This window comes from Phytophthora sojae (genome assembly GCF_000149755.1).
Source record: "Phytophthora sojae unplaced genomic scaffold PHYSOscaffold_5, whole genome shotgun sequence".
Lineage (NCBI taxonomy): Eukaryota > Oomycota > Peronosporomycetes > Peronosporales > Peronosporaceae > Phytophthora > Phytophthora sojae.
This window is the reverse complement of record NW_009258119.1, coordinates 1,623,303-1,645,271: the sequence shown is the minus strand read 5'-3', so window position 1 is coordinate 1,645,271 and position 21,969 is coordinate 1,623,303. Positions and strand designations below refer to the sequence as shown.

The 21,969-nt window shown below is 52.7% G+C and overlaps 8 protein-coding genes across 8 annotated transcripts; 1 reads left to right on the top strand and 7 right to left on the bottom strand.

Annotated features, from left to right (window-relative positions):
• Positions 1-344: 344 nt before the first annotated feature.
• Positions 345-3,066, top strand: PHYSODRAFT_508051 (G protein signaling regulator; the record flags this gene model as incomplete). The annotated part of the gene is made up of 3 exons (XM_009530372.1): positions 345-398; positions 465-650; positions 754-3,066. 3 exons carry the CDS (start codon positions 345-347, stop codon positions 3,064-3,066), a joined length of 2,553 nt encoding a protein of 850 aa, XP_009528667.1.
• Positions 3,067-3,194: 128 nt separating this feature from the next.
• PHYSODRAFT_509599 (hypothetical protein) lies at positions 3,195-6,770 on the bottom strand (the record flags this gene model as incomplete). Its single annotated transcript, XM_009530371.1, has 2 exons — positions 3,195-6,215; positions 6,303-6,770. The coding sequence occupies 2 exons, from the start codon at positions 6,768-6,770 to the stop codon at positions 3,195-3,197; spliced, it is 3,489 nt and encodes a 1,162-aa protein (XP_009528666.1).
• Positions 6,771-7,225: 455 nt separating this feature from the next.
• PHYSODRAFT_560996 (hypothetical protein) lies at positions 7,226-8,192 on the bottom strand (the record flags this gene model as incomplete). Its single annotated transcript, XM_009530370.1, has 4 exons — positions 7,226-7,446; positions 7,535-7,646; positions 7,715-8,006; positions 8,077-8,192. The coding sequence occupies 4 exons, from the start codon at positions 8,190-8,192 to the stop codon at positions 7,277-7,279; spliced, it is 690 nt and encodes a 229-aa protein (XP_009528665.1). The 3' UTR covers positions 7,226-7,276.
• Positions 8,193-8,321: 129 nt separating this feature from the next.
• Positions 8,322-9,174, bottom strand: PHYSODRAFT_509222 (hypothetical protein; the record flags this gene model as incomplete). Its single annotated transcript, XM_009530369.1, has 3 exons — positions 8,322-8,476; positions 8,558-8,976; positions 9,053-9,174. The coding sequence occupies 3 exons, from the start codon at positions 9,172-9,174 to the stop codon at positions 8,322-8,324; spliced, it is 696 nt and encodes a 231-aa protein (XP_009528664.1).
• Positions 9,175-9,661: 487 nt separating this feature from the next.
• PHYSODRAFT_286220 (hypothetical protein) lies at positions 9,662-10,255 on the bottom strand (the record flags this gene model as incomplete). The annotated part of the gene is made up of 1 exon (XM_009530368.1): positions 9,662-10,255. One exon carries the CDS (start codon positions 10,253-10,255, stop codon positions 9,662-9,664), a length of 594 nt encoding a protein of 197 aa, XP_009528663.1.
• Positions 10,256-15,578: 5,323 nt separating this feature from the next.
• PHYSODRAFT_265376 (hypothetical protein) lies at positions 15,579-15,856 on the bottom strand (the record flags this gene model as incomplete). The annotated part of the gene is made up of 1 exon (XM_009530367.1): positions 15,579-15,856. A coding segment is annotated over one exon (278 nt), but the record flags the coding sequence as incomplete, so codon positions are not given.
• A 1,648-nt stretch (positions 15,857-17,504) lies between these two features.
• Positions 17,505-17,825, bottom strand: PHYSODRAFT_301680 (hypothetical protein; the record flags this gene model as incomplete). The annotated part of the gene is made up of 1 exon (XM_009530366.1): positions 17,505-17,825. One exon carries the CDS (start codon positions 17,823-17,825, stop codon positions 17,505-17,507), a length of 321 nt encoding a protein of 106 aa, XP_009528661.1.
• Positions 17,826-21,151: 3,326 nt separating this feature from the next.
• PHYSODRAFT_506159 (hypothetical protein) lies at positions 21,152-21,481 on the bottom strand (the record flags this gene model as incomplete). Its single annotated transcript, XM_009530365.1, has 1 exon — positions 21,152-21,481. A coding segment is annotated over one exon (330 nt), but the record flags the coding sequence as incomplete, so codon positions are not given.
• Positions 21,482-21,969: the final 488 nt, after the last annotated feature.

The window sequence follows — 21,969 nt, the reverse complement described above, 5'->3', positions numbered from 1 at the left end:
TGAATATGCTTATCAAGGAACTCGAGATGGTTTCAAGTGCCGATTCAAGTTAGCAGTCCAAACTACCCAACAGGTTCGGCGGGCTCATTTGCAGACAACACTGATGATGCTGAAGGGCGAATCCCTCTCCAAACTCCGCTATAAATGGAGGAGTTTGGTGCAGCGCGAGTCTTGTCGCGCCGTAATTAGCACAGCTCGACAAACGTTTGGAGTACTTCAACTGCGCCTTCAGCACTTGGCCCAACCTACCCACTTCCCACGCTCAAGCGCTCGACGTCTAGCCAGCTACGTCGTCTACGGCCAGGAAGTGGCGAAGTCGAGTGACCGGGAACCAGTGTGCGGCCATGGGAGCTGCTGCGTCTGTGGACGATCCGGACGCATCGACGATCTTTAGAGAGGTCCGTTGCCCGAGTGCGCTGGCATTTGGTTGATGCTATTAGTTTGTTAACGAAATGTTGCTGCAGACAAAGGATGAATACGAACGTCGCTTGGCTGCAGGCGACTCGGAGGAGGAGATTTTCTCGAGCCTCCGTCACATCGTTGCTCAGCGTTTAGCGTCCGGGACACAGCTTGACCCAAAGCCTCCGCTTGAAGATTCCCAACCGGTCAGTTCGGAGACCGAAGTCCAACCTATGAACGACTCGGAAGCGGTAAATACTGGTGATACCCTAGACGAGGTAGGTCCATTTACTTCCGTGCGCTTCAAGCTAGCTGAAACCTCACCTGTTACTTCTCATTATCTTCTAGCCACAGCCAGACGCTAGTACGCGTTCAACTTCACTTCTAGATGCAGCTACTTTAGCCTCTGTGACGACATCACCGGACTTCAATGACTTGATCATCGAGCCCAATATCGCTCTGTCTCCGAAGGCCCCACTTGACGAGGAAGTCGCTCATCATGCCGACGAGAGAACAGCGAGCGGTATTCTCCCTGTGTCCGGTGAAAAAGGGTTCGGCCGAGCAGTGGGCACTTCTCGAGCTGCACTTGATCTGGTCCAGAACCTTGCCCCCGTATTCACTACCGACGTGTTGACCGACCCCGCGACGCTCAAGATGATCCTCAAGTACGCAGAAGTGAACAAGGTCCCGAACGGTGTCGACATGCTGCGGTTCTGGGTCGAAATTGACGAGCTGCAGCACTTGCCATCACATTCCTACACACACCGTCGTCTACGGAAAATTTACGACAAATTCTTGTCCCCGGATGCGCCTTCGCCGGTGTGCGTCACTGCTCACATGATGCAAGAGATCGAGAAAGCTCTGGAAGGAGACAACATCTCCGCTGGTATCTACTCCGGAGCGCAGCAGATTTGTTACATCGCGTTGGAGAAGTCGGTTTACCCTCGCTTTCGGGATAGTAAACTGTTCAAGAAGATGCAGGACTTCTGTGCTCCGATTATTCCAAACGGAGCTCCTAGCGGCGAAGCAGGTTCAGGTAATGGCGGGTCCAACACAGCTGACGGGTCTGAAGAAGCTGAAGATTATTCGCTAATGGGGATTTTAGCCCATCCAGCCAAGTTACGCTTCCTCAAGACGTTCTGCATGGAGGCCTTAGCGCTGGAAAATCTGCTGTTCTACCTGGAGGTCGAGGACTGCAAGCGGCTGCCGAACTTATCGTTCGTAGTGAACAAGACACGGAGGATCTACGACCGATACTGCACCCCGTCGTCGAAGAACTACATCACTGGGCTAGAGGAGAATGGCGCACTTCGAGAAATCCAAGAAGTCGTGGACACGAAAGGAGCTTTGGTGCCCAAGCTGTTCTACGAGGCTCAGATCACCGTGTTCCACCGCATAAGCGAAGATATGTGGCCGGGTTTCTGTCGCTCGCAGGAGTATCTCGACCACTCGAAAGTCGTTAAACCCGACACCAAGCAGCTAATACGTCGCGGCAATCGGTTCGAAGAGAGCGAGGCAGTGCATCAGAAACTAGACGCGCTGGCCGAGTTCCAGCTCATCGACACCGCCATGCACTACCCCGTGGAGAAGCTGATCCCCATCTCCTTCCCTGAGTCTATCAAAGGAATGTCGCGACGCAAGTCCATTCAAAAGATGGAGGAGGAGCAGACGCTCAGCCCTCAGCAAGTTCTCACTTTGTTGCTGGGCGACCCATTTGCCAAGAAATACTTCAAGTTGTTCATGACTCGACGAGGTGTCGACTCTTTACTTGCGTTCTGCGAGGAAGTGGAGGACTTTAAGCTGCTACCGGGCATCGAGTTCCTCCAACACTCGGCCAAGAAGATTTATCGCAAGTATATGATGCCCAGCGCCCGACTTCAAGTCGATATGAGCACAACGATGCGAGACGAAATCTACGTGCGGCTCTCGAATCCGAGCGTGGATATGTTCAAGAAGATCGCCAACAGGGTTCGACATGGCATGCTGCAGGACTCACTGCCGCGCTTCGTCAAGTCGAATTACTATAAGGAACTGCGACGAGACAGCAAGGCAACACCCGCAGATGCACACCTTGCGACTGTGGACCAGGCCGCGAAAGCCGGAAAGCTGGAACTTTGCCACTTGGACGTCTTCTTGACGTATCCAGGCTGCATGCAGGCCTTCCGCAAGTTCTTGGATTTCCAGCATTGCTCGGAAAATCTCATGCTTTGGGAGGAGATCGAGCACTATCGACGACTTCCGAGCTACCAGATCGTGCTTCGGTCGGCCAAGAAAATCTACGTCAAGTATCTGAATCCGAACAACCCGCGATCGCCCATTCCGCTGGCCCCGGGACTTCGTAAGCGCGTAGAAGCTTCGTTGGACGTGGCTTGCCGTACAACCTTCGATGAAGTTGAGAACGAGTGCTACGACCACATGCGCAACGTGGTGGTGCCCGACTTCCTGGACTCGCGGATTTTCATGGCCCTTGTGGGGACGTGGGCCACCGTTCACGAAGATTATCCGGCCGAAATGCTGCGCGGGGAGCTGGAGATGGCCTTCCTTCGTCACCGCTTCCACCTCGTACAAGAAGCTCGAGGGATGTCACGCGATTCCCCAGCTCCGCTGCTGGATAAAGGTCGGAATGGGGCCACACCTCCGCTAGGAGCTAGTACCGGTAATGGTTGAGCCCTGAATCCACCACTACAGATAATAATGCTTGAACCACGAGAGCAACTCATGTAGTCAACTACTATTACCTACTTACCTATGAAAATCCTTCTTTTACTTCATTCCACGTCGTGGTTGCAATTCACCTACGCGAACAGCGCGTGCAACGCCGCCTGCTGCGGGGCAGGGAGGGAGGCCCAAGCTTGGCCCATGACGGGTTCCGGTACCGTGGCACGGAGGCCAGTGAGTGTGGTCGACAGCTCCTGACGCAGACCCGACGCCTCCTTCGTGCCGACTGCCTTGCTCATCTTGCGCAGGAACTTCTCCTCGGCCACTGCGGCTAGAACGGCGACAACCTTGCCTAGATGCCGGTAGTCCGGCGCGCCGAGAACGAGAGGATGCCTGTCGTTGACGTAGCGGCACAGCCGGCGTGATACAGCCAGAGACTCTTCCAGGTCACCACGGAGCGGAAGCAACTCCAGCCACTGAGGGAACAGCGTAGCGGCATCCACAGCGCCCCCCTGGAACTCGCAGAACTTGCCCAGCGCTGCCACGGCGTTGTCGGTCGCGTTGCGCTGCTCCGGGCTGCTGTGGGCCCGCGGGTGAGCGACCACGTTGTGCAGCAACTGCAAGCACTGCTCGGCGCGAGGAGCGAAGGCATCACCGCCCTGGGAGGCGCACACGCCCACGCCGAAGGCAGCGGCCTGCACAAGTCCAGGCTCAGTCACTTCACGCAGCGCGCTTTCCAGGACAGGCAGGAAGACATCGAGTTGACGCATCGCGGGTCCACCGCAGTGCTCCAACACATCATCAATAACGAACAGCGCAAGTCGACGGTCTTCCACCAGGCACCCAGGAGCAGCCAGAGCAGCCACCTTGTCCCACAGAAGCGTCATGAACACCGGGAAGAACGCGCCACCGTGAGTCTTGGCCAGAGTACCGATGCACTCGGCCAACACGAACTGGAGCTCCTGTTCCGCCACTTGGTTCTCACTCGACTGCGAGGCGTCATCGTCCTCTTCTTCCTCCGCCTCGCCGGCCTCCATGTCGTCGCTACCCGCGCCACCTCTCCGCATTGCGCGGCGCTGGAAGCTGTCACCCAGCACCACAAGCAGACCATGCACCAGCTCACGCAGTTGGGCCTCGTTAAGCTCCAGTGTCGGGTGAAGCTCACGCGCATCGTTGAGGCAGCTAATCATACTCTGCATGATGCTCACAACCAAATCCACTTCCGGCTCCGACGTCAGGGCATTCACCAGGCGACCGAGAGCAAAGTCCACCATCTGCTTGATAGCAGCCTCGCCGTGATCCTTCGACGCTGGCGCCGCGGTCGAAATGGCCACGCACTTAACAAGAGCAGGCATAGCACGAATGGCCGAGGCACGGATGTCCGAGTGCACCGACTCCGTAAGCAGCGGGGCCAGCACCTGCGTCACCTGTTCAGCGTACGGGAAGAAGGCGTCTTCCAGGTCCGTCACCATACCGGCCAGAAGCTGGCACGCAGTGGCCTTCTCTTCCAGGATGGATGTCCGGATGCTGAGGCACTTGTCGTTGACCTGCGCAAGCTGGATGTCTTCGCTGTCCGTAGAGCCACCGCTTTCGTCGTCGTCGTCGTCACTAGACAGGGTAGAAGGGTCCACCTCGAACTCCGCCTGCTGGGTAGCGGCCTCGAGAAGCGTCGGCATAACGAGCGGCAGGTACGGCGCGAAATCACGGCCGAGACACGTGCAGCATCGGGCCCAGGCTTGCAGCAGATACGTGCGGATCAACTCGTTGCCTACGATGGACGGAGTCGCCTGCATTTCCGCCATCACCTTCAGGATAGCGGGCGCGTCGCGAGAGAAAACTTCCTTACCCACAGCCTGGCCGATAAGACTCAAGCACTCGAGCGTGATACCTCCAAGCGTAAAAGAACTGGGCGCGTTGGACTGCGGCTTGAGCACTGCCGGCGATGCGGCCGCAGCCAACATGCTCTCTTGGAGACAGCTCATGAGAATTTGCTGGAGAGGGGGCATCACAGCCGCGTAGTAGTTGCTGAACGAAGCACCAGCCACCGTAGCCACCGACGAGATCGCCGTGATAGCTTGCTCTTGCACAACGCGCGTGGCGATGAAGACCTGAGTAGGCGCTTGGTTGGTACCCGGGGCCATTGACTGGCCGTGCTGCAGCAACGCGAACAACTGGTGAAGCATCTTGTCCAGATACGGCGTGAGGAGCTCGGGCGGGCACATGTCGATGAACTGGCGAAGCGCGGTAGCAGCATGAGCCTGCAGACGCGGCTTGTTAAAGTCTTCGAGGTAGTGTGCCAGCACAGTGAGCGCCTGGGAGTGGTAAGCTTCCTGGAACTGCGGGGCCTGGTCGACAGACAGCTGGCCGATCACGTCTACGGCCGTGCAGCACACGCGCGGGTGCGGGTCATTAGCCTGGGCCAGAAGGTGACGCACGATAGCGTCCAAGTTTTCGTTGTCGAGTACGTCCAGAATCTGGCAAAGGCCCACCAAGGCGGCGTGGCGGCTCACCCAGTTGTCAGAGCGAGCAGCATATTCCTGAATCAGTGCGAAGCACGTGGGCAGCGAGCGCTTGGCGCCCAGCGCACCCACTAACCGCTCGAGAGCCTCGGAGCCCACGTCAAAGTTGGAGATCTCCTGGTCGATACCTTGGCCGCCAGCAGACTGTTCATCCTCGCAATTGGCCACGTCCCAAGTGTCCAAGTCCTGCAGCTCCAGCATCATCTTGAAAGCCACAGGGTACACCGTCTCCACGAACATGTTCTTGGGCAGTCTCCGGCAGCGCGAAGGAGCCTGCTCCGCCAGCGAGACCAGGAACTCCATGGCCAGTTGTCTGCATCCGTCGGGCATAGCATTGTCGTCGTTCTCGTCACGCGGGGCATCGGCGATCTGCACCATGGTCTCCACGAACTCGCGCAGGCACGGCTTGAAGAAGGCCGCGTGGGGCTCGGCCACCTCAATGAGCACCTCCAGCGCCTCCATCACCTCATCGAACTGGTGGGTCACAAGCAGCGAGTGCAGCGCGGCCAGCACAAGGGGCACGGCGCTGGCCAGCAGCTCGGGCCGCGGCACTTGGTCCAGCGCGTCCAGATTAAGCAGCAGCATGCCCAGCGCGCGCAGCGCGTTCAGGGCCACGCGGCCCTCGCGGTCGGCCAGGCCCTTGGTCATGGTCTGCAGCACCGTGACGTCCAATGTAGCCGTGGCCTCAGCGTCCTGCGTCATCTGAGCGGCCAGGAAGATGGCCACCATCTCCAGCACGCGCAGCGCGGCCTCGCGCAGCGTCACCATGGGCGCGTTGCTCCACTGCAGCAGCTTGGGCAGCAGGTCGTCCCACTGGCCGTCCTCCAGGATGCTGCTGGCCAGCTCGCCCACCGTGTCGCACACCTTGCGGCGGATGCCGCGGTTCTTCTCGCCGGCCTCGAGCACGGCCAGCAGCTCGTGCTTGACCGTGGCCCGGGCCGCGTCCGACGCGCGCGGCCAGAGCGACACGGCGTCGCGCAGCAGCACGCGCCGCAGCAGCACGGCGGCCAGCGCGCGCACGTCGTCCGGGCTGGCCGAGTGCACCACGCGCACCAGGCCGAGCAGCACCTCGTCGCTGCAGGCGCTCTGCTTGAGCGTGGCGAACTGCGCCTCGGCCGCGTTGCGGGCCGCGTTGTCCACGGCCAGCAGGCTCCACAGCAGCGCGTCCCACGGGCCCGACGCCGCCTGCTCCATGTCTCTGATACTAGTACAAGTAATACGCGCGCGGCCGGCCAGAAGCGCGATAGATAAATTAGATAAATGCAGGAATGCCGCAGCCGGCCATCAGATGGGTGGCCGCGGCTGACTGGGCCACGGCTATTGGTAGAAACCGCATCAAAAGCGGAGACCAATGATGTGACGTTGAAGGCCTCCTCCTACGTTGTTCAAGCCTGCACACGTCGCAGGAAATCAATAGTACCGGTACGTTGGGAAGCGCGCAATGCGCATGTTGCTGCGTTATGCTGGAGATGTCCACGAGTCCTCGCGCTTTTAGCCGACTCCATGCCTTGCTACGAGCAGGGATTGTATGGTAGTATTCGATCCACAAGAATCGGCGCAAAGATCAAAACGAAACTCCGATAATGGGCTCTAACGCCTACCTTTGGTACTTTGATACAGTTGCTGGCATGGCCAACACACGTGCACTTCAAAAACAGCAGCGTTCATTATGCTCATTATCGGAGAGCAAAATGCAGAATCTACTCCTCGTCGTCCGAAGTGCCGAAGTCCTCCGTGCTCTCGCCGAAGCGCTCCGAGCGGTAGTTGGTGTACGTCAGGAACTGATTCGAGAGCTTGGACTCGAACGTCGGGACAAAGCCCGACGGCGTGAAGCCCAGGTCGGCATAAATATCTTTGCGAAGCATGCGCGCTACAACGATCGAGCCACAAGACAGAGAAAAATGCACGTTAGAAGAAGTGCACACAATTGACAACGAATCTCGCTGTCGTGACGGTACCAGTGATGAAGGTGCACGGGTTGAGGATCTTGTCCTTCTTGCCGGCCACGGGCTGCACGTCCTTCGACAGCCAGCGCATCGTCTCCGCGAACTTACCCATGCAGTTGGTGTTCTACAACATCATACCTCGTTAGTAGAAGCCACATCTCAAAACGCAGGCGATAGATAGCTCTACTCTACCAGGTAGGGCGGGTCCACCAGCACGTAGTCGAAGAAGTGGTGGAACTTGCTGGGCAGGTTGGTGGACTCGTTGTAGTCGTAGAACACGAAGTGGCCGCTGTACTTCTCGTCGAAGCGGCGGTCGAACTCGAACAGGTAGACGTTGTCCCCATTGATGGGGGAGTCGCTCTCCTCCTGAATCTTGAGGAAGTCACGGTAGGCTGCCGGCGTGCTCACGAAGGCGATGCGCATCTCCTCGCTGTGGTCAATGGCCTCCTGGGCCAGTGCGCGGCCAGTGCGGTCATCGTACCAACTGGATGCACATACATCGTCAGCACCTAACAATAATAAGGTAGAATTGAGGTAGAACGGGTGTAACGCACAACTGCGAAAGACGGAAGTCTTCGGACACTTCCTCCTGCGCCTGCTGCGTCTGGAGATGCGCCTGCAGCGCCGCCAACGTGTCGGCCGAGAGCTCGCTGGAGAGGAGGGCGTCCATGGTGTGCGCAGGTAGAGCAAATGACAAAATGCGTATGGTACGGTATCAACCAATCGTTCGGGGTAGAACAGAGGTTCGTGTTGGTCAGAGACGGGTAGCTCAAACATACATGGCTACATTCTTCTACTTCTACTCGTCGTCGGGCTCCTGGCACGGGCCGAAGCGCTCGGACTCGTAGTTGGTGTATGTGAGGAGGTGGTTGGACAGCTTGGACTCGAAGCTCGGGTAGAAGCCCGTGGGGGTGAAGCCCAGGTCCGCCTTCATCTCCTTGCGCAGCAACTGGGCTGCAACCACGAACAAGGAGGCAGAGTTAATAATTAGGTAGTTCGAGTACCCACTCAAATAGGTAGGTAGAGCACACGTACAGTTGATGAAGGTGGAGGGGTTCACCACTCGGTCCTTCTTGCCGGGCACTTGCTCGACGTTCCTGGCGAGCCAGCGCATGGTGTCCGAGAACTTCTCGAGGCAGTCCGGGCTCAGGTGGGGCGGCTCCATGAGCACGTAGTCGAAGAAGTGGTGGAACTTGTCCGGCAGCTCCGTGGGCGCGTTGTAGTCGTAGAAGCAGAAGCGGTCGCCGTACTTCTCGCCGAACCGCCGGTCGTACTCGAAGATGTAGACGTTCTCCCCCATGGCCGCGCGCTTGGCCTCGTCGGGCTCCTCGCTCTGGATCTTGAGGAAGTCGCGGTAGGCCGCGGGCGTGCTCACAAACGCGATGCGCAGCTCGCTGCTGCTGTGGTCGATGGCCTCCTGGGCCAGTGCACGGCCAGTCTTCTCATCGTACCAGCTACAATACCAATGCACCAATATAACAGTCAGTAAGTAGAGCAAGTATATCAATCTATACAGTCGTTCTACCGTACAACTGCGAGAGGCGGAAATCCTCCGACACGGGGGCGTCCTCCTCCTGGTGGCGCTCCAGCAGATGCGCCTGCAGCGCGGCCAACGTCTCGGCCGACAGCTCGCTCGCTAGCAACTCGTCCATCGTGACGAATGCAGTGAAAGTGACTGGTTACAGTATCTGTATCTGCCAATCGTTCCGGGTATTGGTGTTGTCAGAGACGGGTAGGGGCTCTGTTACAGCTGAGCGAGCTATCCTCGTCCTCGCCGGAGGAATGGAGGAAAGACTGTCGACTGATAACAACCGAGGGCTAACATTGAGTGTGTTGTAAGTTAGCGGCAAGAAGCGGCAATCAGCACATGCGTGTTCAGTTGGAGACAGCACTGGGAGCCTCAGTAATTGCACTAGCGAAGTAGGCTCCGATAAAATATAAAAAAAAGATAAGACTACATGCTGATGTACGTGTATCACGCAGTTGAAGCCACCCAAGAGCTCGAGTGATCCAACGCATTTACTTCTTACCCTGATACCAGCGACGCAACACCGACGACAGTACCGAACATTACCAAAAAGCCCAGAAGGGCTAACGCAATTTTCCCCTTCGCCTTGGAATCTGCAGACATTCCCCTACTCAGGAACGAGGATGCCTCCCTAATGCTCTTTTCGGGGGCGCCCGCAAAGTCGTCATCATCTCGGGATTGCTCTGCAGCCCGCTGAGATTTTTCTGGACAGCCGGGATTTCCTTGACGTTTTCGACTTCCTTCATGACTTGGGGATTCTTTTGCAAGGTCTCGACTTGCTTGACGATCTTGGGGTCCTTGCGCAAGGTTCTGATGGGGGTCGTCGGGTTCTTCCGGAATATGTTCTTCAGCTTGCTGAGCTTTGGGATTTTGAGCCATCGCTCTTCTTCTTCAGCTTCAGCGTCGGTAGTTGCCTCCGTGAGCTCCGCGCTACTTCGGAGACCCCTGGAGCTGCCAGTGGGAGTTCGGACCAAGTCCGTTGTAATCATCCCAGCAGTACGGTCAGCTTGCACGAGAGTGCCGTAGCACCCGATGAAGGGACTAGGAGCAGGAGAAAGACGACCGATGCATCGTTTTGTGTGCGTCTGGCAACTTGTAAATTGAGGACTGAACGGTTTGGGCGACCACGAGAGAATATTTTCGAGGATATTATGAAGCTCTAGTATACAACAAGACACTGGGAAGTACGTACAGGTACTGCACATTTACGCTGTGGTAACATTACATGTATTACGCTTCTGCGGCAACCAGATACCAACAGGTAACATGATAAACGTTTGACCTACTCCGACTCTTTTCACTGCGCTAGACCTTTCCTGCGAGCTGAGGGCTGTGCCTTTCACTTATTCTGCCATGATAATTCTGCAATAATTCTAATCCCTTCTCGGCTCTAATTATGCCCTGAGTTAGCTAATTTCCATGTTAATTCCGGGTCGTCCCACCGCGGTCGAATTAGGAGCGGCGATGGTGAGGCCGAGTTAAGGCGGAATAAGCTAATCCAGCCTGCGTTAGACGGAAACAGAGCGATTGGCGGTTTCCTACCCGCCAATCCATGCCATTCTGCTCGTATCTCCGTCGATTAGCTCGCAAATGCTGATCGCGTGGGTTAGGGGAAGCACTCACGATCATAGGCGGAATTAACACTAAATAAGCGTTGCTCGTCCTTTTATGGATCTAATTCCGCCTGATTTAACAGCTCACCCGTCAAAATAGGTGAAAGGCACAATATTAGTTGGGGCATTGCCCCCCTTTTAATGAAATATGCATAAAAGACTTTTTACCCTACTTTTTACCCCAATTTATGAACCCCTGTATTACAATTGAGAATGGGGTAGGGCAAATGAACTATCATAGCCTGCCCGGGGGCGATTTCGATCGAATTTTACCTCTTTTATAGAACACACGAACTCGACCCTTCAAATGTTAGTAACACTATGTTACCTTGTTCGAAGGTATAACAAGTTATTAAACTGAGGTCAACTTTTTATCGAACCGGAGATCGCCCCGTTTGTATCAGCAAACAAACGATTGCGTTAATCGTTGAAGTTTAAGATAAGAGTTGACGACCGACGATTTATTGCGCCTTTCACGTATTTTGGCGGGTGAGTTGTTAATTCAGGCGGAATTAGAGTCATAAAAGGGCGAGCAACGCTTATTTAGTGCTAATTCTGCCTAAGATTGTGAGCGCTTCCCCTAACATCCGCGATCAGCATTTAAGAGCCAATAGACGGAGATACGAGCAGAATGGCATGGATTGGCGGGTAGGAAACCGCCAATCGCTCTGTTTCCGCCTAACGCAGACTGGATTAGCTTATTCCGCCTTAACTCGGCCTCACCATCGCCGCTCCTAATTCGGCCACGAATGGGCGACCCGGAATTAACATGGAAATTAGCTAACTCGAGCATAATTAAGGTCGATAAGGGATTAGAGTTATACCAGAATTATCATGACAGAATAAGTGAAAGGCACAATATGCACATGGACCGTGGAACCCTTTTGAAGGGGTGGCTGAACTCCGGTTAAATGTGGTAACGGACACTGGTGCCCGCCGTAAAAAACATATGAGAGGTCAGGAAGCTCCGTAAAAAGTCTCCGCTAACGTACGAAACAATGTACTGAAGAGTCATTTGGATTAAGTTATTCATAGATAACCTAATTCAAGGTATCGGTCAGTACACTGATAGATCCTTGGCAAGGGAGCAGTGAAGTCCAAAGTCCAAAGGCTATACTATGGTAACGCTAACTATTACGAACTACTCATGCGGAAACAAGAAGGCAGCACTAGAATTAGTTGGACTGCTTGTATAGGCATATTAGTTGCTCCAATCATTGAATGAGAAAACTATAAATCGATTGCTGCAGCTCTGTTCCGGCGGGAGCAACCGAGTACGAGGATTGGCATGAAACAGAAAGCGGTCGCTAGGCCAGAAGGACCATTTACAACAGCCAGAATGTGTGCTCTGTAGCTATGAAGGAAAAGTGGAGATATTCTCTCTTTGCCCTGATATTATCCTGACACCCTTGATAAATAAACGAGGTATTGCCATTTGCACAGGAAGAAAGCTCCTAAATCGCATGTCATTTCCCGAGCAAGCTAAAGTACTGTAAAAACTGTAATTATACCCCGTGGGATATTGCAGCAGTGCCCCTGGGGCATTATTAGAAGGGAGCCACTATTAAAGGGAGTGGGGGCACTACATGTACGGATGACCAAATACAATTTGCGTTAAAAAGTCTACTTACTCAATAAATTCAACAGCAATCACTGATAATGGTAAGTTGTTGTACACACTTTAATATTGTGATATGAAATGTGGTATAGCAGTACACACAAAATCGTCAGTTGTGGTAACTTGGCTACAAACACAACAATAGCCGAGCTGGTCGGCTTTGTTGGCCTGCGCCGGGTTGCCCCCGAGCGGTTCGGCCCAATCGGGACAGCGGGTGCCTCGCCTCTCGCCAAGACCTGCCAACCAAGATCACTCCTCCGGAGAACCGCCGAGTTCGACGGCCTCCGTTCACTCATCCCTGTGCCGTCCACCAAAGGATGGACGACGGCGCACGGAGCGCTTTTACAGGTCGCCGAGAGCAAAGGCTTCTCGACTCAGGAATCAGTGCCCGGGACGTGCGGGAACACCGGCTCGCAGTGGGGCGAGACTTTTCCTTCGCGCTTGGCGAGACACGCGCCCAACCCGGGCCGACCTTAATCTCTTGGCGCTGCCAGCCGAGTACCCTACAAGCTATGCCTCTCGGGTACCGGCAGCAGACATAATCCGGCCCCGTGCAAGGACTTACCGGAACGTGTACACGTGCTTTAGGCCTAGAAAATTCTGCTCTATTGTTTGTTATCTCGGTCGGGCACCCTGAAGGGGCGCCTCCACTATTCCTATATTCCTATACAAATAACAAATGAAAGTGGGCGGTTCTCGACCGACTCTTCGCTGAGCTCGGCGACGCTTAAACTCGGCTGGTCCAGATAAGCTATCCGGATAATTCTTCGAACTCGGCTGAGCCGGATAAGGTGTCAGGATAAGCTGGTGAACTCAGCTGAGCTCGGCTACCGGTACACTGTGCCACTCCAGCCGAGTTGGTCGCGCGAAATCTGGTGTTTCCTACACCACAAAACATTTGAAATTTAACCCCTATGGTGTGGTGTTCAACTTTAAGATCGGTTTTGGACAGAATATCCGCTGTATGACTACCCGTTTGGCATTCCTATCCAATTATTTGCTCCTGGGCGATAGGGCAGAAGACTCCGAACGCGTTTGCGAGCAGCACAATCAAAGAGTTCGTGTATTGTGAAAATTGTGAACATGTTTGTGGAGTACACTAGACACTCAGCAGTCCAAACCCACTCGGCGTCCTTCTTCAGAAGCTGTGTACTCTCGAAGCTGCAATTACTCTTGCAATGCAGGAGGAGTTTAGCCTGCGGCAGGCTAAGCTGCATGCACATGTGCCGATGCCACAGAACGAAAAGAGCCCAAGGGAAGACGAGGATTACTGCCATTTCTGTTATACCGTAACGATGGACAGTATACGCGTTAAGTCACGCAACTAATCTGTTGGGGTCACGCCCTTATTCTTTGTGACCAATCCGATCGACGAGGCGACCAAGGTCGTCACGTTCATGAAGGGACTAAGAGATGGGCCTGTGAAGACCTACCTTAAGTTCGCACTTTGGTTGGTTTGGTTTGTTTCAGGCGTGAAACGAGCACGAGCAGAATGGTTGAAACGAGACCAGCGTCGTTTGAAGACTTCAACGACACCCACGACTTTAAATTGAAGTCTTGGGTGTTCGTGGGTGTCGTCCCATGACTTGAACGTGGCGACACCGATGTAACCTTGTTGAACATAAATTTACTGCAAACAAACTGTAGTTTTGTTTGGTCATGGTCGAGCGACATCCGATCGATCCTGTCACGCAAATGTCGACCCTAAAAGACTCAAGCAACACACCGCTGGATAATATATTATCCAAGCGTTTATTAAACGATCCGATACGTTAATGATTCGTCCGTTTATATCCGATAGCGGAGCATGCATTTTAAAGTGATTTGCACCTGCAGTCGTATCGCCCTAACAACTATGGATAAAATCCAGAGAATTCGGAATTAAATTCATTTTTTTCAGAAAAAGACTGGGGTGGGGCTTTATTTGAGGGTGGGGCACTTTCACAAATCCCCATCGATTTTCATGGGGTGGGACACAATTAGAAGAAGGGATATAATTACAGTTTCTACAGTAGCAATTTGCAATTCTGACAGCAATTTTTCGGTCTATAAACACAAGTTACAGTTTCCTGCATGCACTAACCGGCTTGAATCCATGAATTACCCACCATATTTACGTGTGGTTTTACGACAGCAATTGGCGAAATGCTTGGTCCTTTTATTTGTCTACGGTAGATCTGATGGAGGGTTACCCTCTACTGGTGTGGTAATTTTCATTTTTTCGTTTTATGGAGGCTAAACATCCCACTCAGAGGTTAAGATAACTCAAAGTATTGTATTACTCAGTAATACAATTTCGGTATTAATACTTATACTCGTTTTTTTGGGCGAATGTATAAGGATAATTGAAGTAATACTACTACTCGGAATTGGTTATACCAGTAATATTTTACGGTTATACTTCCAGAAGCCCCTCCGAACCCGCGCAGACGCTATTTCAGTGCATGCTCGCGCACTTCCACTCTCTATACGTCCTCCGCGGTGCTATTCGATACCCGTCGGACCGCGGGACCCGCGCGAGGGCCCGTGACAACGTCTACCACGACCTTAACAGAAACTTCTATCTAAATGCAAAGGGAAGTTTGCGTTCATACGAAAGTATTGTATAACCGATATTTATATCAGACCTCCAGTAGGGCCAGTAATACTAATACCATGATTTGGTCAATTATCCTAACCTCTGACCCCACTAGTGCTGTGGTCTCGGCTCCGTACAATGCCGAGAGCGCGGAACTCTGCAACCTCGTGAAAAATAAACTGCACAGAACATGACTACTTATATACTATTTGTTTTTGTTCTGGCAGGCACGAACTCCTGATTTACAGTTGAAAAATGTCCATTGGTATACCACGGATTATCACTGACGCAGTGGAAGCCACTCGAGAGCTCGAGTGATCCAACACATTTTGTTTTACCTGCATCTGATGCTACTGACGCAATACCGATGATGACACCGAACATTACGAAAAAGGAAGAACATCCCAGCATTCACCTTCGCAGCGGACCCTTCAGGTATTCCCCTACTCAGGTACGTGGACACTTCCTTGGTGCTCTATTCAGGGTCGCTTTTCCGCAGCTTCGTTATCAGCTCGCGATCGCTCTGCAACCTGCTGAGTTTTTTTCCGGACAACTGGGATTTCCTTGACGTTTTCAATTTTCTTTGGGGATGTTTTTGCAGATTCTCAGGTTGCTCGACGAATTTGGAGTCTTTACGCAAAGTGCTGATCGAAGCTGTCGGATTCTTCCGAAATTGATATCTACACTTGCTGTGCACTGGGAATTTGAACATTCTCTATTCATCTTCCGCGTCTGTTGCGTCTGTTGTCGTTTTTGTGGTCTCCATTGTCGCCAGCGCACTAGTTCGAGGGCTCCGGTTCGTAGTGGGGTTGTTGTTGGGGGTGCGCTGCGAGCACGTCATAGCCATTCCAATGGCATGATCAGCTTGCACGAGGTTGCTGTAACACCCGATGAGGGCGACTAGGAGCGGGGGAAGACGGTCTGACGCATTGTTATGTTTGGCGTTGTAGCTTGAAAATTCAGAAGTGAACGGTTTGGGCGACCACGAGAAGAGCATTCCCGGGGAGGAAATTATGGTATAACACAACACCGGGCAATACAGGTAATACTTCTACTGGATATATCTTACGGTTACTTTTGGGCATTAAGCCGGTTGCAGGAGTTCATACAGGGAACTGCAACGGGCAACTTCCCCAATCTTTTGATAGCAAAGACGTCATATCCCCCCACCCCCTCACTGAGTATTTGGATATTTCGTTGATGTTTTCTTTTCAGAGACGCCATGGAGAGACGCTATTCCGATAGTCTCGCGATTGTTTTGCGAATTTTTGATGAAGATAATAATGCTCACGGTGTGTGTATATTTTTTGGCCTGCCGGCGCCACCAAAACCAGGATTGAATATGGACCCAAGGACGGCTAAAGTAATCCGGAAAGGATTGATGGACTTATGGTACAGCCCAACACAACGTCATGCAATAGGTACTATGGCTGGCCCCAGTCAGACAATTTATAATTCTACTCCAGGTCGGTGTGGCGAGCTACGGGATTTGCGCCGACGTTCTTCAAAAGCATGCACTGGCGACAAAACCTCGTTAGCGTAGGAAATGTTCATGATCAATACAATCTATCTTATAGACTGTATTGATACCATATTATGCAGTCAAAATCTTGCTCTGGATCTTAAATGTTTTAATGCTTTCGTTCAACACGGCAAAATCGACGTTAGAATAACCTTTGATTGCGTCGGGAACCACCACATGCACCCACCCACCTCCTTCATCCTAGCGGTAGTAAGTTGCGTTAAGCTTCTTTTCGGTCGCCACGTTCCTACTGCTGGGACGTGAGAAGGACACTGGAACCGCGAACTTTCCTCTTTTTCAGGACCGAAAGTCCTTGTGCAGCAGCGTTGCAGTGGGGATGCTTGCCCTGATGTTTCTCAGGCACGATGCCAGTGTTGTCGTCGTTCTGGATCAATCTGTGCGAACGTTTCACCCTCTTCGTCTTACCTGAGAGCACCTCGCCTGCCGTGTGTTCTTGTCGATTGCGCTTTAAATCTTCGCGGTTCCTATGAAGCGTACTTTGCAGGCGATGGTGGTGGCGGTGGCACTGGTACTTTCTCTTCATACTCGTCATCATCAACGCGCGCTGATTCTGCCGCCACCGAAATGCAGCTTGTGTCGGCGCGAGCTTCGTGAATTCGCTTGAACTGCTCCAGATTATGGTGCCCGTTCAAGATCTCTCCTGCACGACCTTGCAGTATGCCTCGCGCCTCGCTTGATCCCGGCTACTTTTGCAGCGAGGATTATACCGCTAGTCTCCGCCTCCACCAGCGCCCTCCCTGCCACTCGCCACAGCTCAGCCCTCTGCGCGTCTTTCGTTGATTTTGACATGACGCCCCCATGGCAGTAGCGCTGTTGCTCCGCGTTCATTTGGGCGATTCTTTCCCACTTCAGTCGTGTCTTCTCAACTACCAGGCGTGTGATATCGGCTGTGTCGCGTTCTGGATCATTCACCCCACAGCAACCCCTAGCCATCTCGACCAATTCGTCTCCACCATTCCATTCCGTCATTAAAACTCGCCAAACTAGGAGAAACAGCTTACGGTCTTGAAATCAAGCCCGAACTCCATCGTAAACGGCACGAGTAGGCGCCAAAAGCTCGTACAAACCACGATTTTGTTCGTCTGAGGTCACCGACACATCGTCATGTTCTTGGTGTTGTTCTGGCCCCCTCTTCTCCTGTCGTTCTACCGCCCGTAAAGGAGATGTTTACCTCTGATGGTGGTGACACGATCAGGCCTTTCTCGTCCTCCTTGGAATGCTCTTCCGCGCTCAGGTTTGGTATATATTCAAGTTCGTCGTCACCATTGCTGTTGCTCACTTTGGACTCGTTGGGGAACACAGTCGTTCGGTCTCGATCCCGCTTCAGCCTGTAATGAAGGGACCCAATAGGTGCACCGCATAGGGCAGCCACCACCTCGCACTTCATACGTGCTGCAAGCGCCTCCTCCGCTTGTTTTAGCATCTTGACTTCTCCCTCGGCTTTTTCCCACTTCTGCTGTGTGGCAGACTTCAAGGATTTCTATCTTGGCTTGACGACCAGTTTCTTCCGCAGTGGCTCGCCTCCGTCCTTGAGAACCAACTCTTTATAGGTCCTCGCCATGTCATCCCCCGGATTGGTATCCATGAGCAATTCCCACGCTTGAACAAACGCACCGTTCTCAGCGGGGCTCTTGAACAGTAACCGCACGTCGCAGTAAATCTCTCGTGCCAACAGGAGTTGCCGATATATTGGCAGAAACCACTTAACGTGCTGTTCGCTGCCTTGGTGGACACCGTCGAACGGTATCTGGGCCACTTTCTTACTTCGCTGCTTGGTCATCTACCTCCGACACGGTGAAAAGCGAAATGATGGCACCAGGAAATTCCTAGCCTGGTCCCAGGTTCTTGGCCTCCAACCGAATCGTTATGTGTGGATGGAGACTTCAGGTCAGATCGATTCAGTAGCAATTTGGTTTTCAAATGTTAGAATAGATTTCAATCAATATAAAATGAGTCCTGTATTGCTGACAATAAATAGGAAAAAAGTTGATGTATACAAGTACCTAGCCCCAAATCATACTGCTGCTGCTGACATTGCTTCCCTCAGGATAAAGTCTTGTCAAATTCACAGGTCGAAGACCTGTACTTGGTCCCGGCAAAAAACTTGTAACTTTCGAAAACCGGGTCTCTCTTTCTTAACCCCTTGGGTCCCGGGATTTAGGCTCCGAAACACGTAATCTACGGTACTGTACGTCGTAACTTACGACGAAAAAAGTAACTACGAGTTTGTATTGGCGCGCCCTGTCCGCAACAAGGGAAGCCCCATCAGACATATGAGATTGTAGAGATCTATGGGGGGAACACTTACCACATAAGAGTCGAAAACGACGCGAAGTACGCCGGAACTTACGACATTGAACGTAGATCGAGTGCATACTAATCCCAGATGGTGGATCAAAAGGATTGGTGAACTACACAAAACATCCATCTTTCGCGGTGTTGATACAGGCGTCCCCGGCCTATTCGCCACAGTGGTACCGGCATCCTCCGTTCTTTACTGACAACCATGTTTGACTACATCTTGGCTTCAATAAATGGGTAAAAAAGTGATGTCTGCCGCGCATTGTGAAACAGAAAAAGGTTCGTTGTTTACTCGAGAAGTTCGTCGCAGACCGAGCTACTCTCGATGGTGTCATGCTCGTCGGCCACAGCCCCAATGCGATGATCTACCAGGCTCAGACTAGAAAGCTCCGCGATCACCTTACTAGCTACAACGTCTACTTCCTGTACTGCGAGCCTTGACTTCTTGTACCCAGCCTTGACTGTCTTCTCGCTTAACTCCGCCCACGCTCGCTCAACCCAACTGGCAATGAGCGATCTGTCAGGCGGCACTACTTAGCTTGAACGGAACGCCAGCCTTCCTTCACTTAAGCTGTTTGCGCCGCTGTTCATGCGGAAACTCATCTAGGCCGCTGTAGAAGGCGTTGATAACAGTGATGATGTCGCCGCACTGTGCCCAGGCATCGAGCACCGCGAGCTTCTCTGCCACCGCAATTGCGGAGCGTCTGCGGGCAGGTGGCATCTTGGCGATTGGGAAATGACTGCCCCTTGCCCATTTTTGTGTTGTCAGTAACAAGTGGAGGCACACGATAAGGTATTTTGATTGGCTATAATCAATTGTCAGTAATAACCGAACGTCAGTAAAGAGCGGAGGATGCCGGTACTTATGATGTTTGCGAATCAACAAGATTCACGCGGTCTGAACATAAATGAGTATGTACTGACTTACTACAAGATTAGCTCAAGAATAAGGTGGAGGTATTCCCGCAACGTGCCACTTGTCGCAGTAGGTATCGCTGTACACTCATCTAAATCAATATGTTTGCAGAAGTAGCGCGCAAATCTTGAGAGCTTGTTGTACTTCCTGTGCGAGGTACATTAAAATATACAGCCGGGACTAGCCCGGGGACGCCTGTAGATGACTGCGAGGTTGTAATCACCAAATCATCGATATATAGCCAATCAAAGCATTTTCCCTCTCACTTATGCACAGGTCAGGTAATGGGGAACCATACCATGACGGTGTCGACATCGGCCGACAGAGTGCCTACAAGCTGGGAATGGCTAAAAAAAAGCAGGCACATCATGAATCTCGGGCATGGTGCCCAGGCGGTTAGCAATCAAATGCGCCACTGCTCCTGCAGTGCCAGAGCAAATCCTGGATTGCAGGTGTCAGGCTGTTACTGCCTGACACCTGCAATTCTGCCGCTGTTACCAACTTAAGAGCTTGCATGTTGGTTATTAAAACAGCAGCATTAGCGCTGCATAACATACAAAAACGCAATACATTTCTCATGTTTCGAGAGTTCATCTGGCTGTACTGTATTAAAAGCATTGAAATTTACACGGTTGGTTAGCGCTCGTAGCCATCGATGCAGCGATGCAGTCCTTCTCACTTTTGCTTTTGCGCTCACCCCACCGGCGATTTGCTAGCGATTTCACGTCCGTGCTAAGTAAGAGTGGGGAGTCTTTTTTTTTGTGCGCGTCTCTCTTCACGTCCGGCGATTTGCTAGACCTTCCACGGACAGAGATGCAATCCATTGTGGGTAGACGGACTAGGGGCGGTCCAATGTGTGAGAATCAGAGCGGTACATCCGAGAGATATTCTCTCTGTGGATTGTACTCGATCAACAATGCGGTGCAAACCCGATTTGTTTTAACCGTTGAGGATTTGGTGCCAATCGTGCGTCGTCTTAACGCGGCTGCACCCGAGGAAGAAGGGCCAACCCCCCACGGCGATGAGAAGTACGGGGCGAATTCTATGCAAGCACTGCATGAAGCACTTCGCGCCAAGGGCTATCAACTGCGGTACCTGAACAGTACCAACACGTTCAACAGCAGTTCGCAAAGGTGGTTCAAGAAGATTCCTAGGTCTAGTTTTAGGCACCTTGTGATCATCGGTAGGCCCTTTGGCTAAGAAGAGGGTACCTGGCACTGCATCGCTCGCGCGGCGGTGGGCGACTTCATCGACTCGGACGAGCTCGTCTACAAGCCAAGTACCGAAGACGGATTACGCCATTTCTTTGCTGATCTGGGCTGTGTTTACGAGGTCGAGCCGATTAACTACCAACAATAAAATCCTTCTTTTACACAAAACCGTTGTTTAATCTGTGAAGCTCTGAGGCGTTCCAGCAGTTGCGTACGAAACTCAAACGCGCACTACATGCTGTACGCTGTACATTTATCGAAGTGTAATGTGTAGCGGTATAGAACATTTATTATAGCCCCACGTTAGAAACTATAACTCAACTACTTCCGTGCAAACAGCTCTTGCGTTTCCTTGGGCGCTGGGTCCGTTACGCCAGCGACAGCAACGCGAGCACGGTACGCGTCTACTAGAGAGTTGAGCTTGCTTTCCCGGAAAAACTTGCGCAGTTGCTTGAGTACAGCTGATCCACGTTTGCTCTTGACTCCGTGCTCTTCGAAAAATCTGTACATCCCGGCTTCGGCCTCAATTCCGGTACGGTCAACTTGGTCGGTGTAGTCAGGGGCCGACGGGTCCAGCTCGAAGCCGTTTGGTAAGAAGAGCTTCATGTAGTTCACGGTGTGCTTGTACGCTGATTTTTTCTGCCGATCCGCACACACGTTCCAATACGTGGTATTTTTGCGTACTACTCAAAAGAAATAGCCGCTGGGCCTTTCGGGAGAGCCTTGCTTCCACACGACTTCGATACAGTAGCGGAATCCTCGCAATGCGATTGTGGTGCCACCACCGGTGCAGGAAAACTTGTGGAGGAGTCATCCTGACCAACGTCGCGCTGACTCTCCAGTTGGGTGACCCGCTCGGTCAAGGCTCGATTCATGGCTATCAGCTCGCCGATGATGCAGTTCTGGTGATTGATCAGCTTTTCTTCTCTTGTGAATGCCTCCGCGTCGTCTTGAGATTCCTCCAGATCCTTTTGTGCCACATTCGCCTGTAGTTCAGAGCTCCACGCGAGAACTTGAGCTTTTGGTAAACCCAACGCCATCAGGCATTCGCGCATCCGGGTAGCGTACGGGCACATCGGGTAGCGCTCGAGTACCTCGGGAAAATGCTGGATCAGCACGGCAGTTAGAACTTCAGCAAC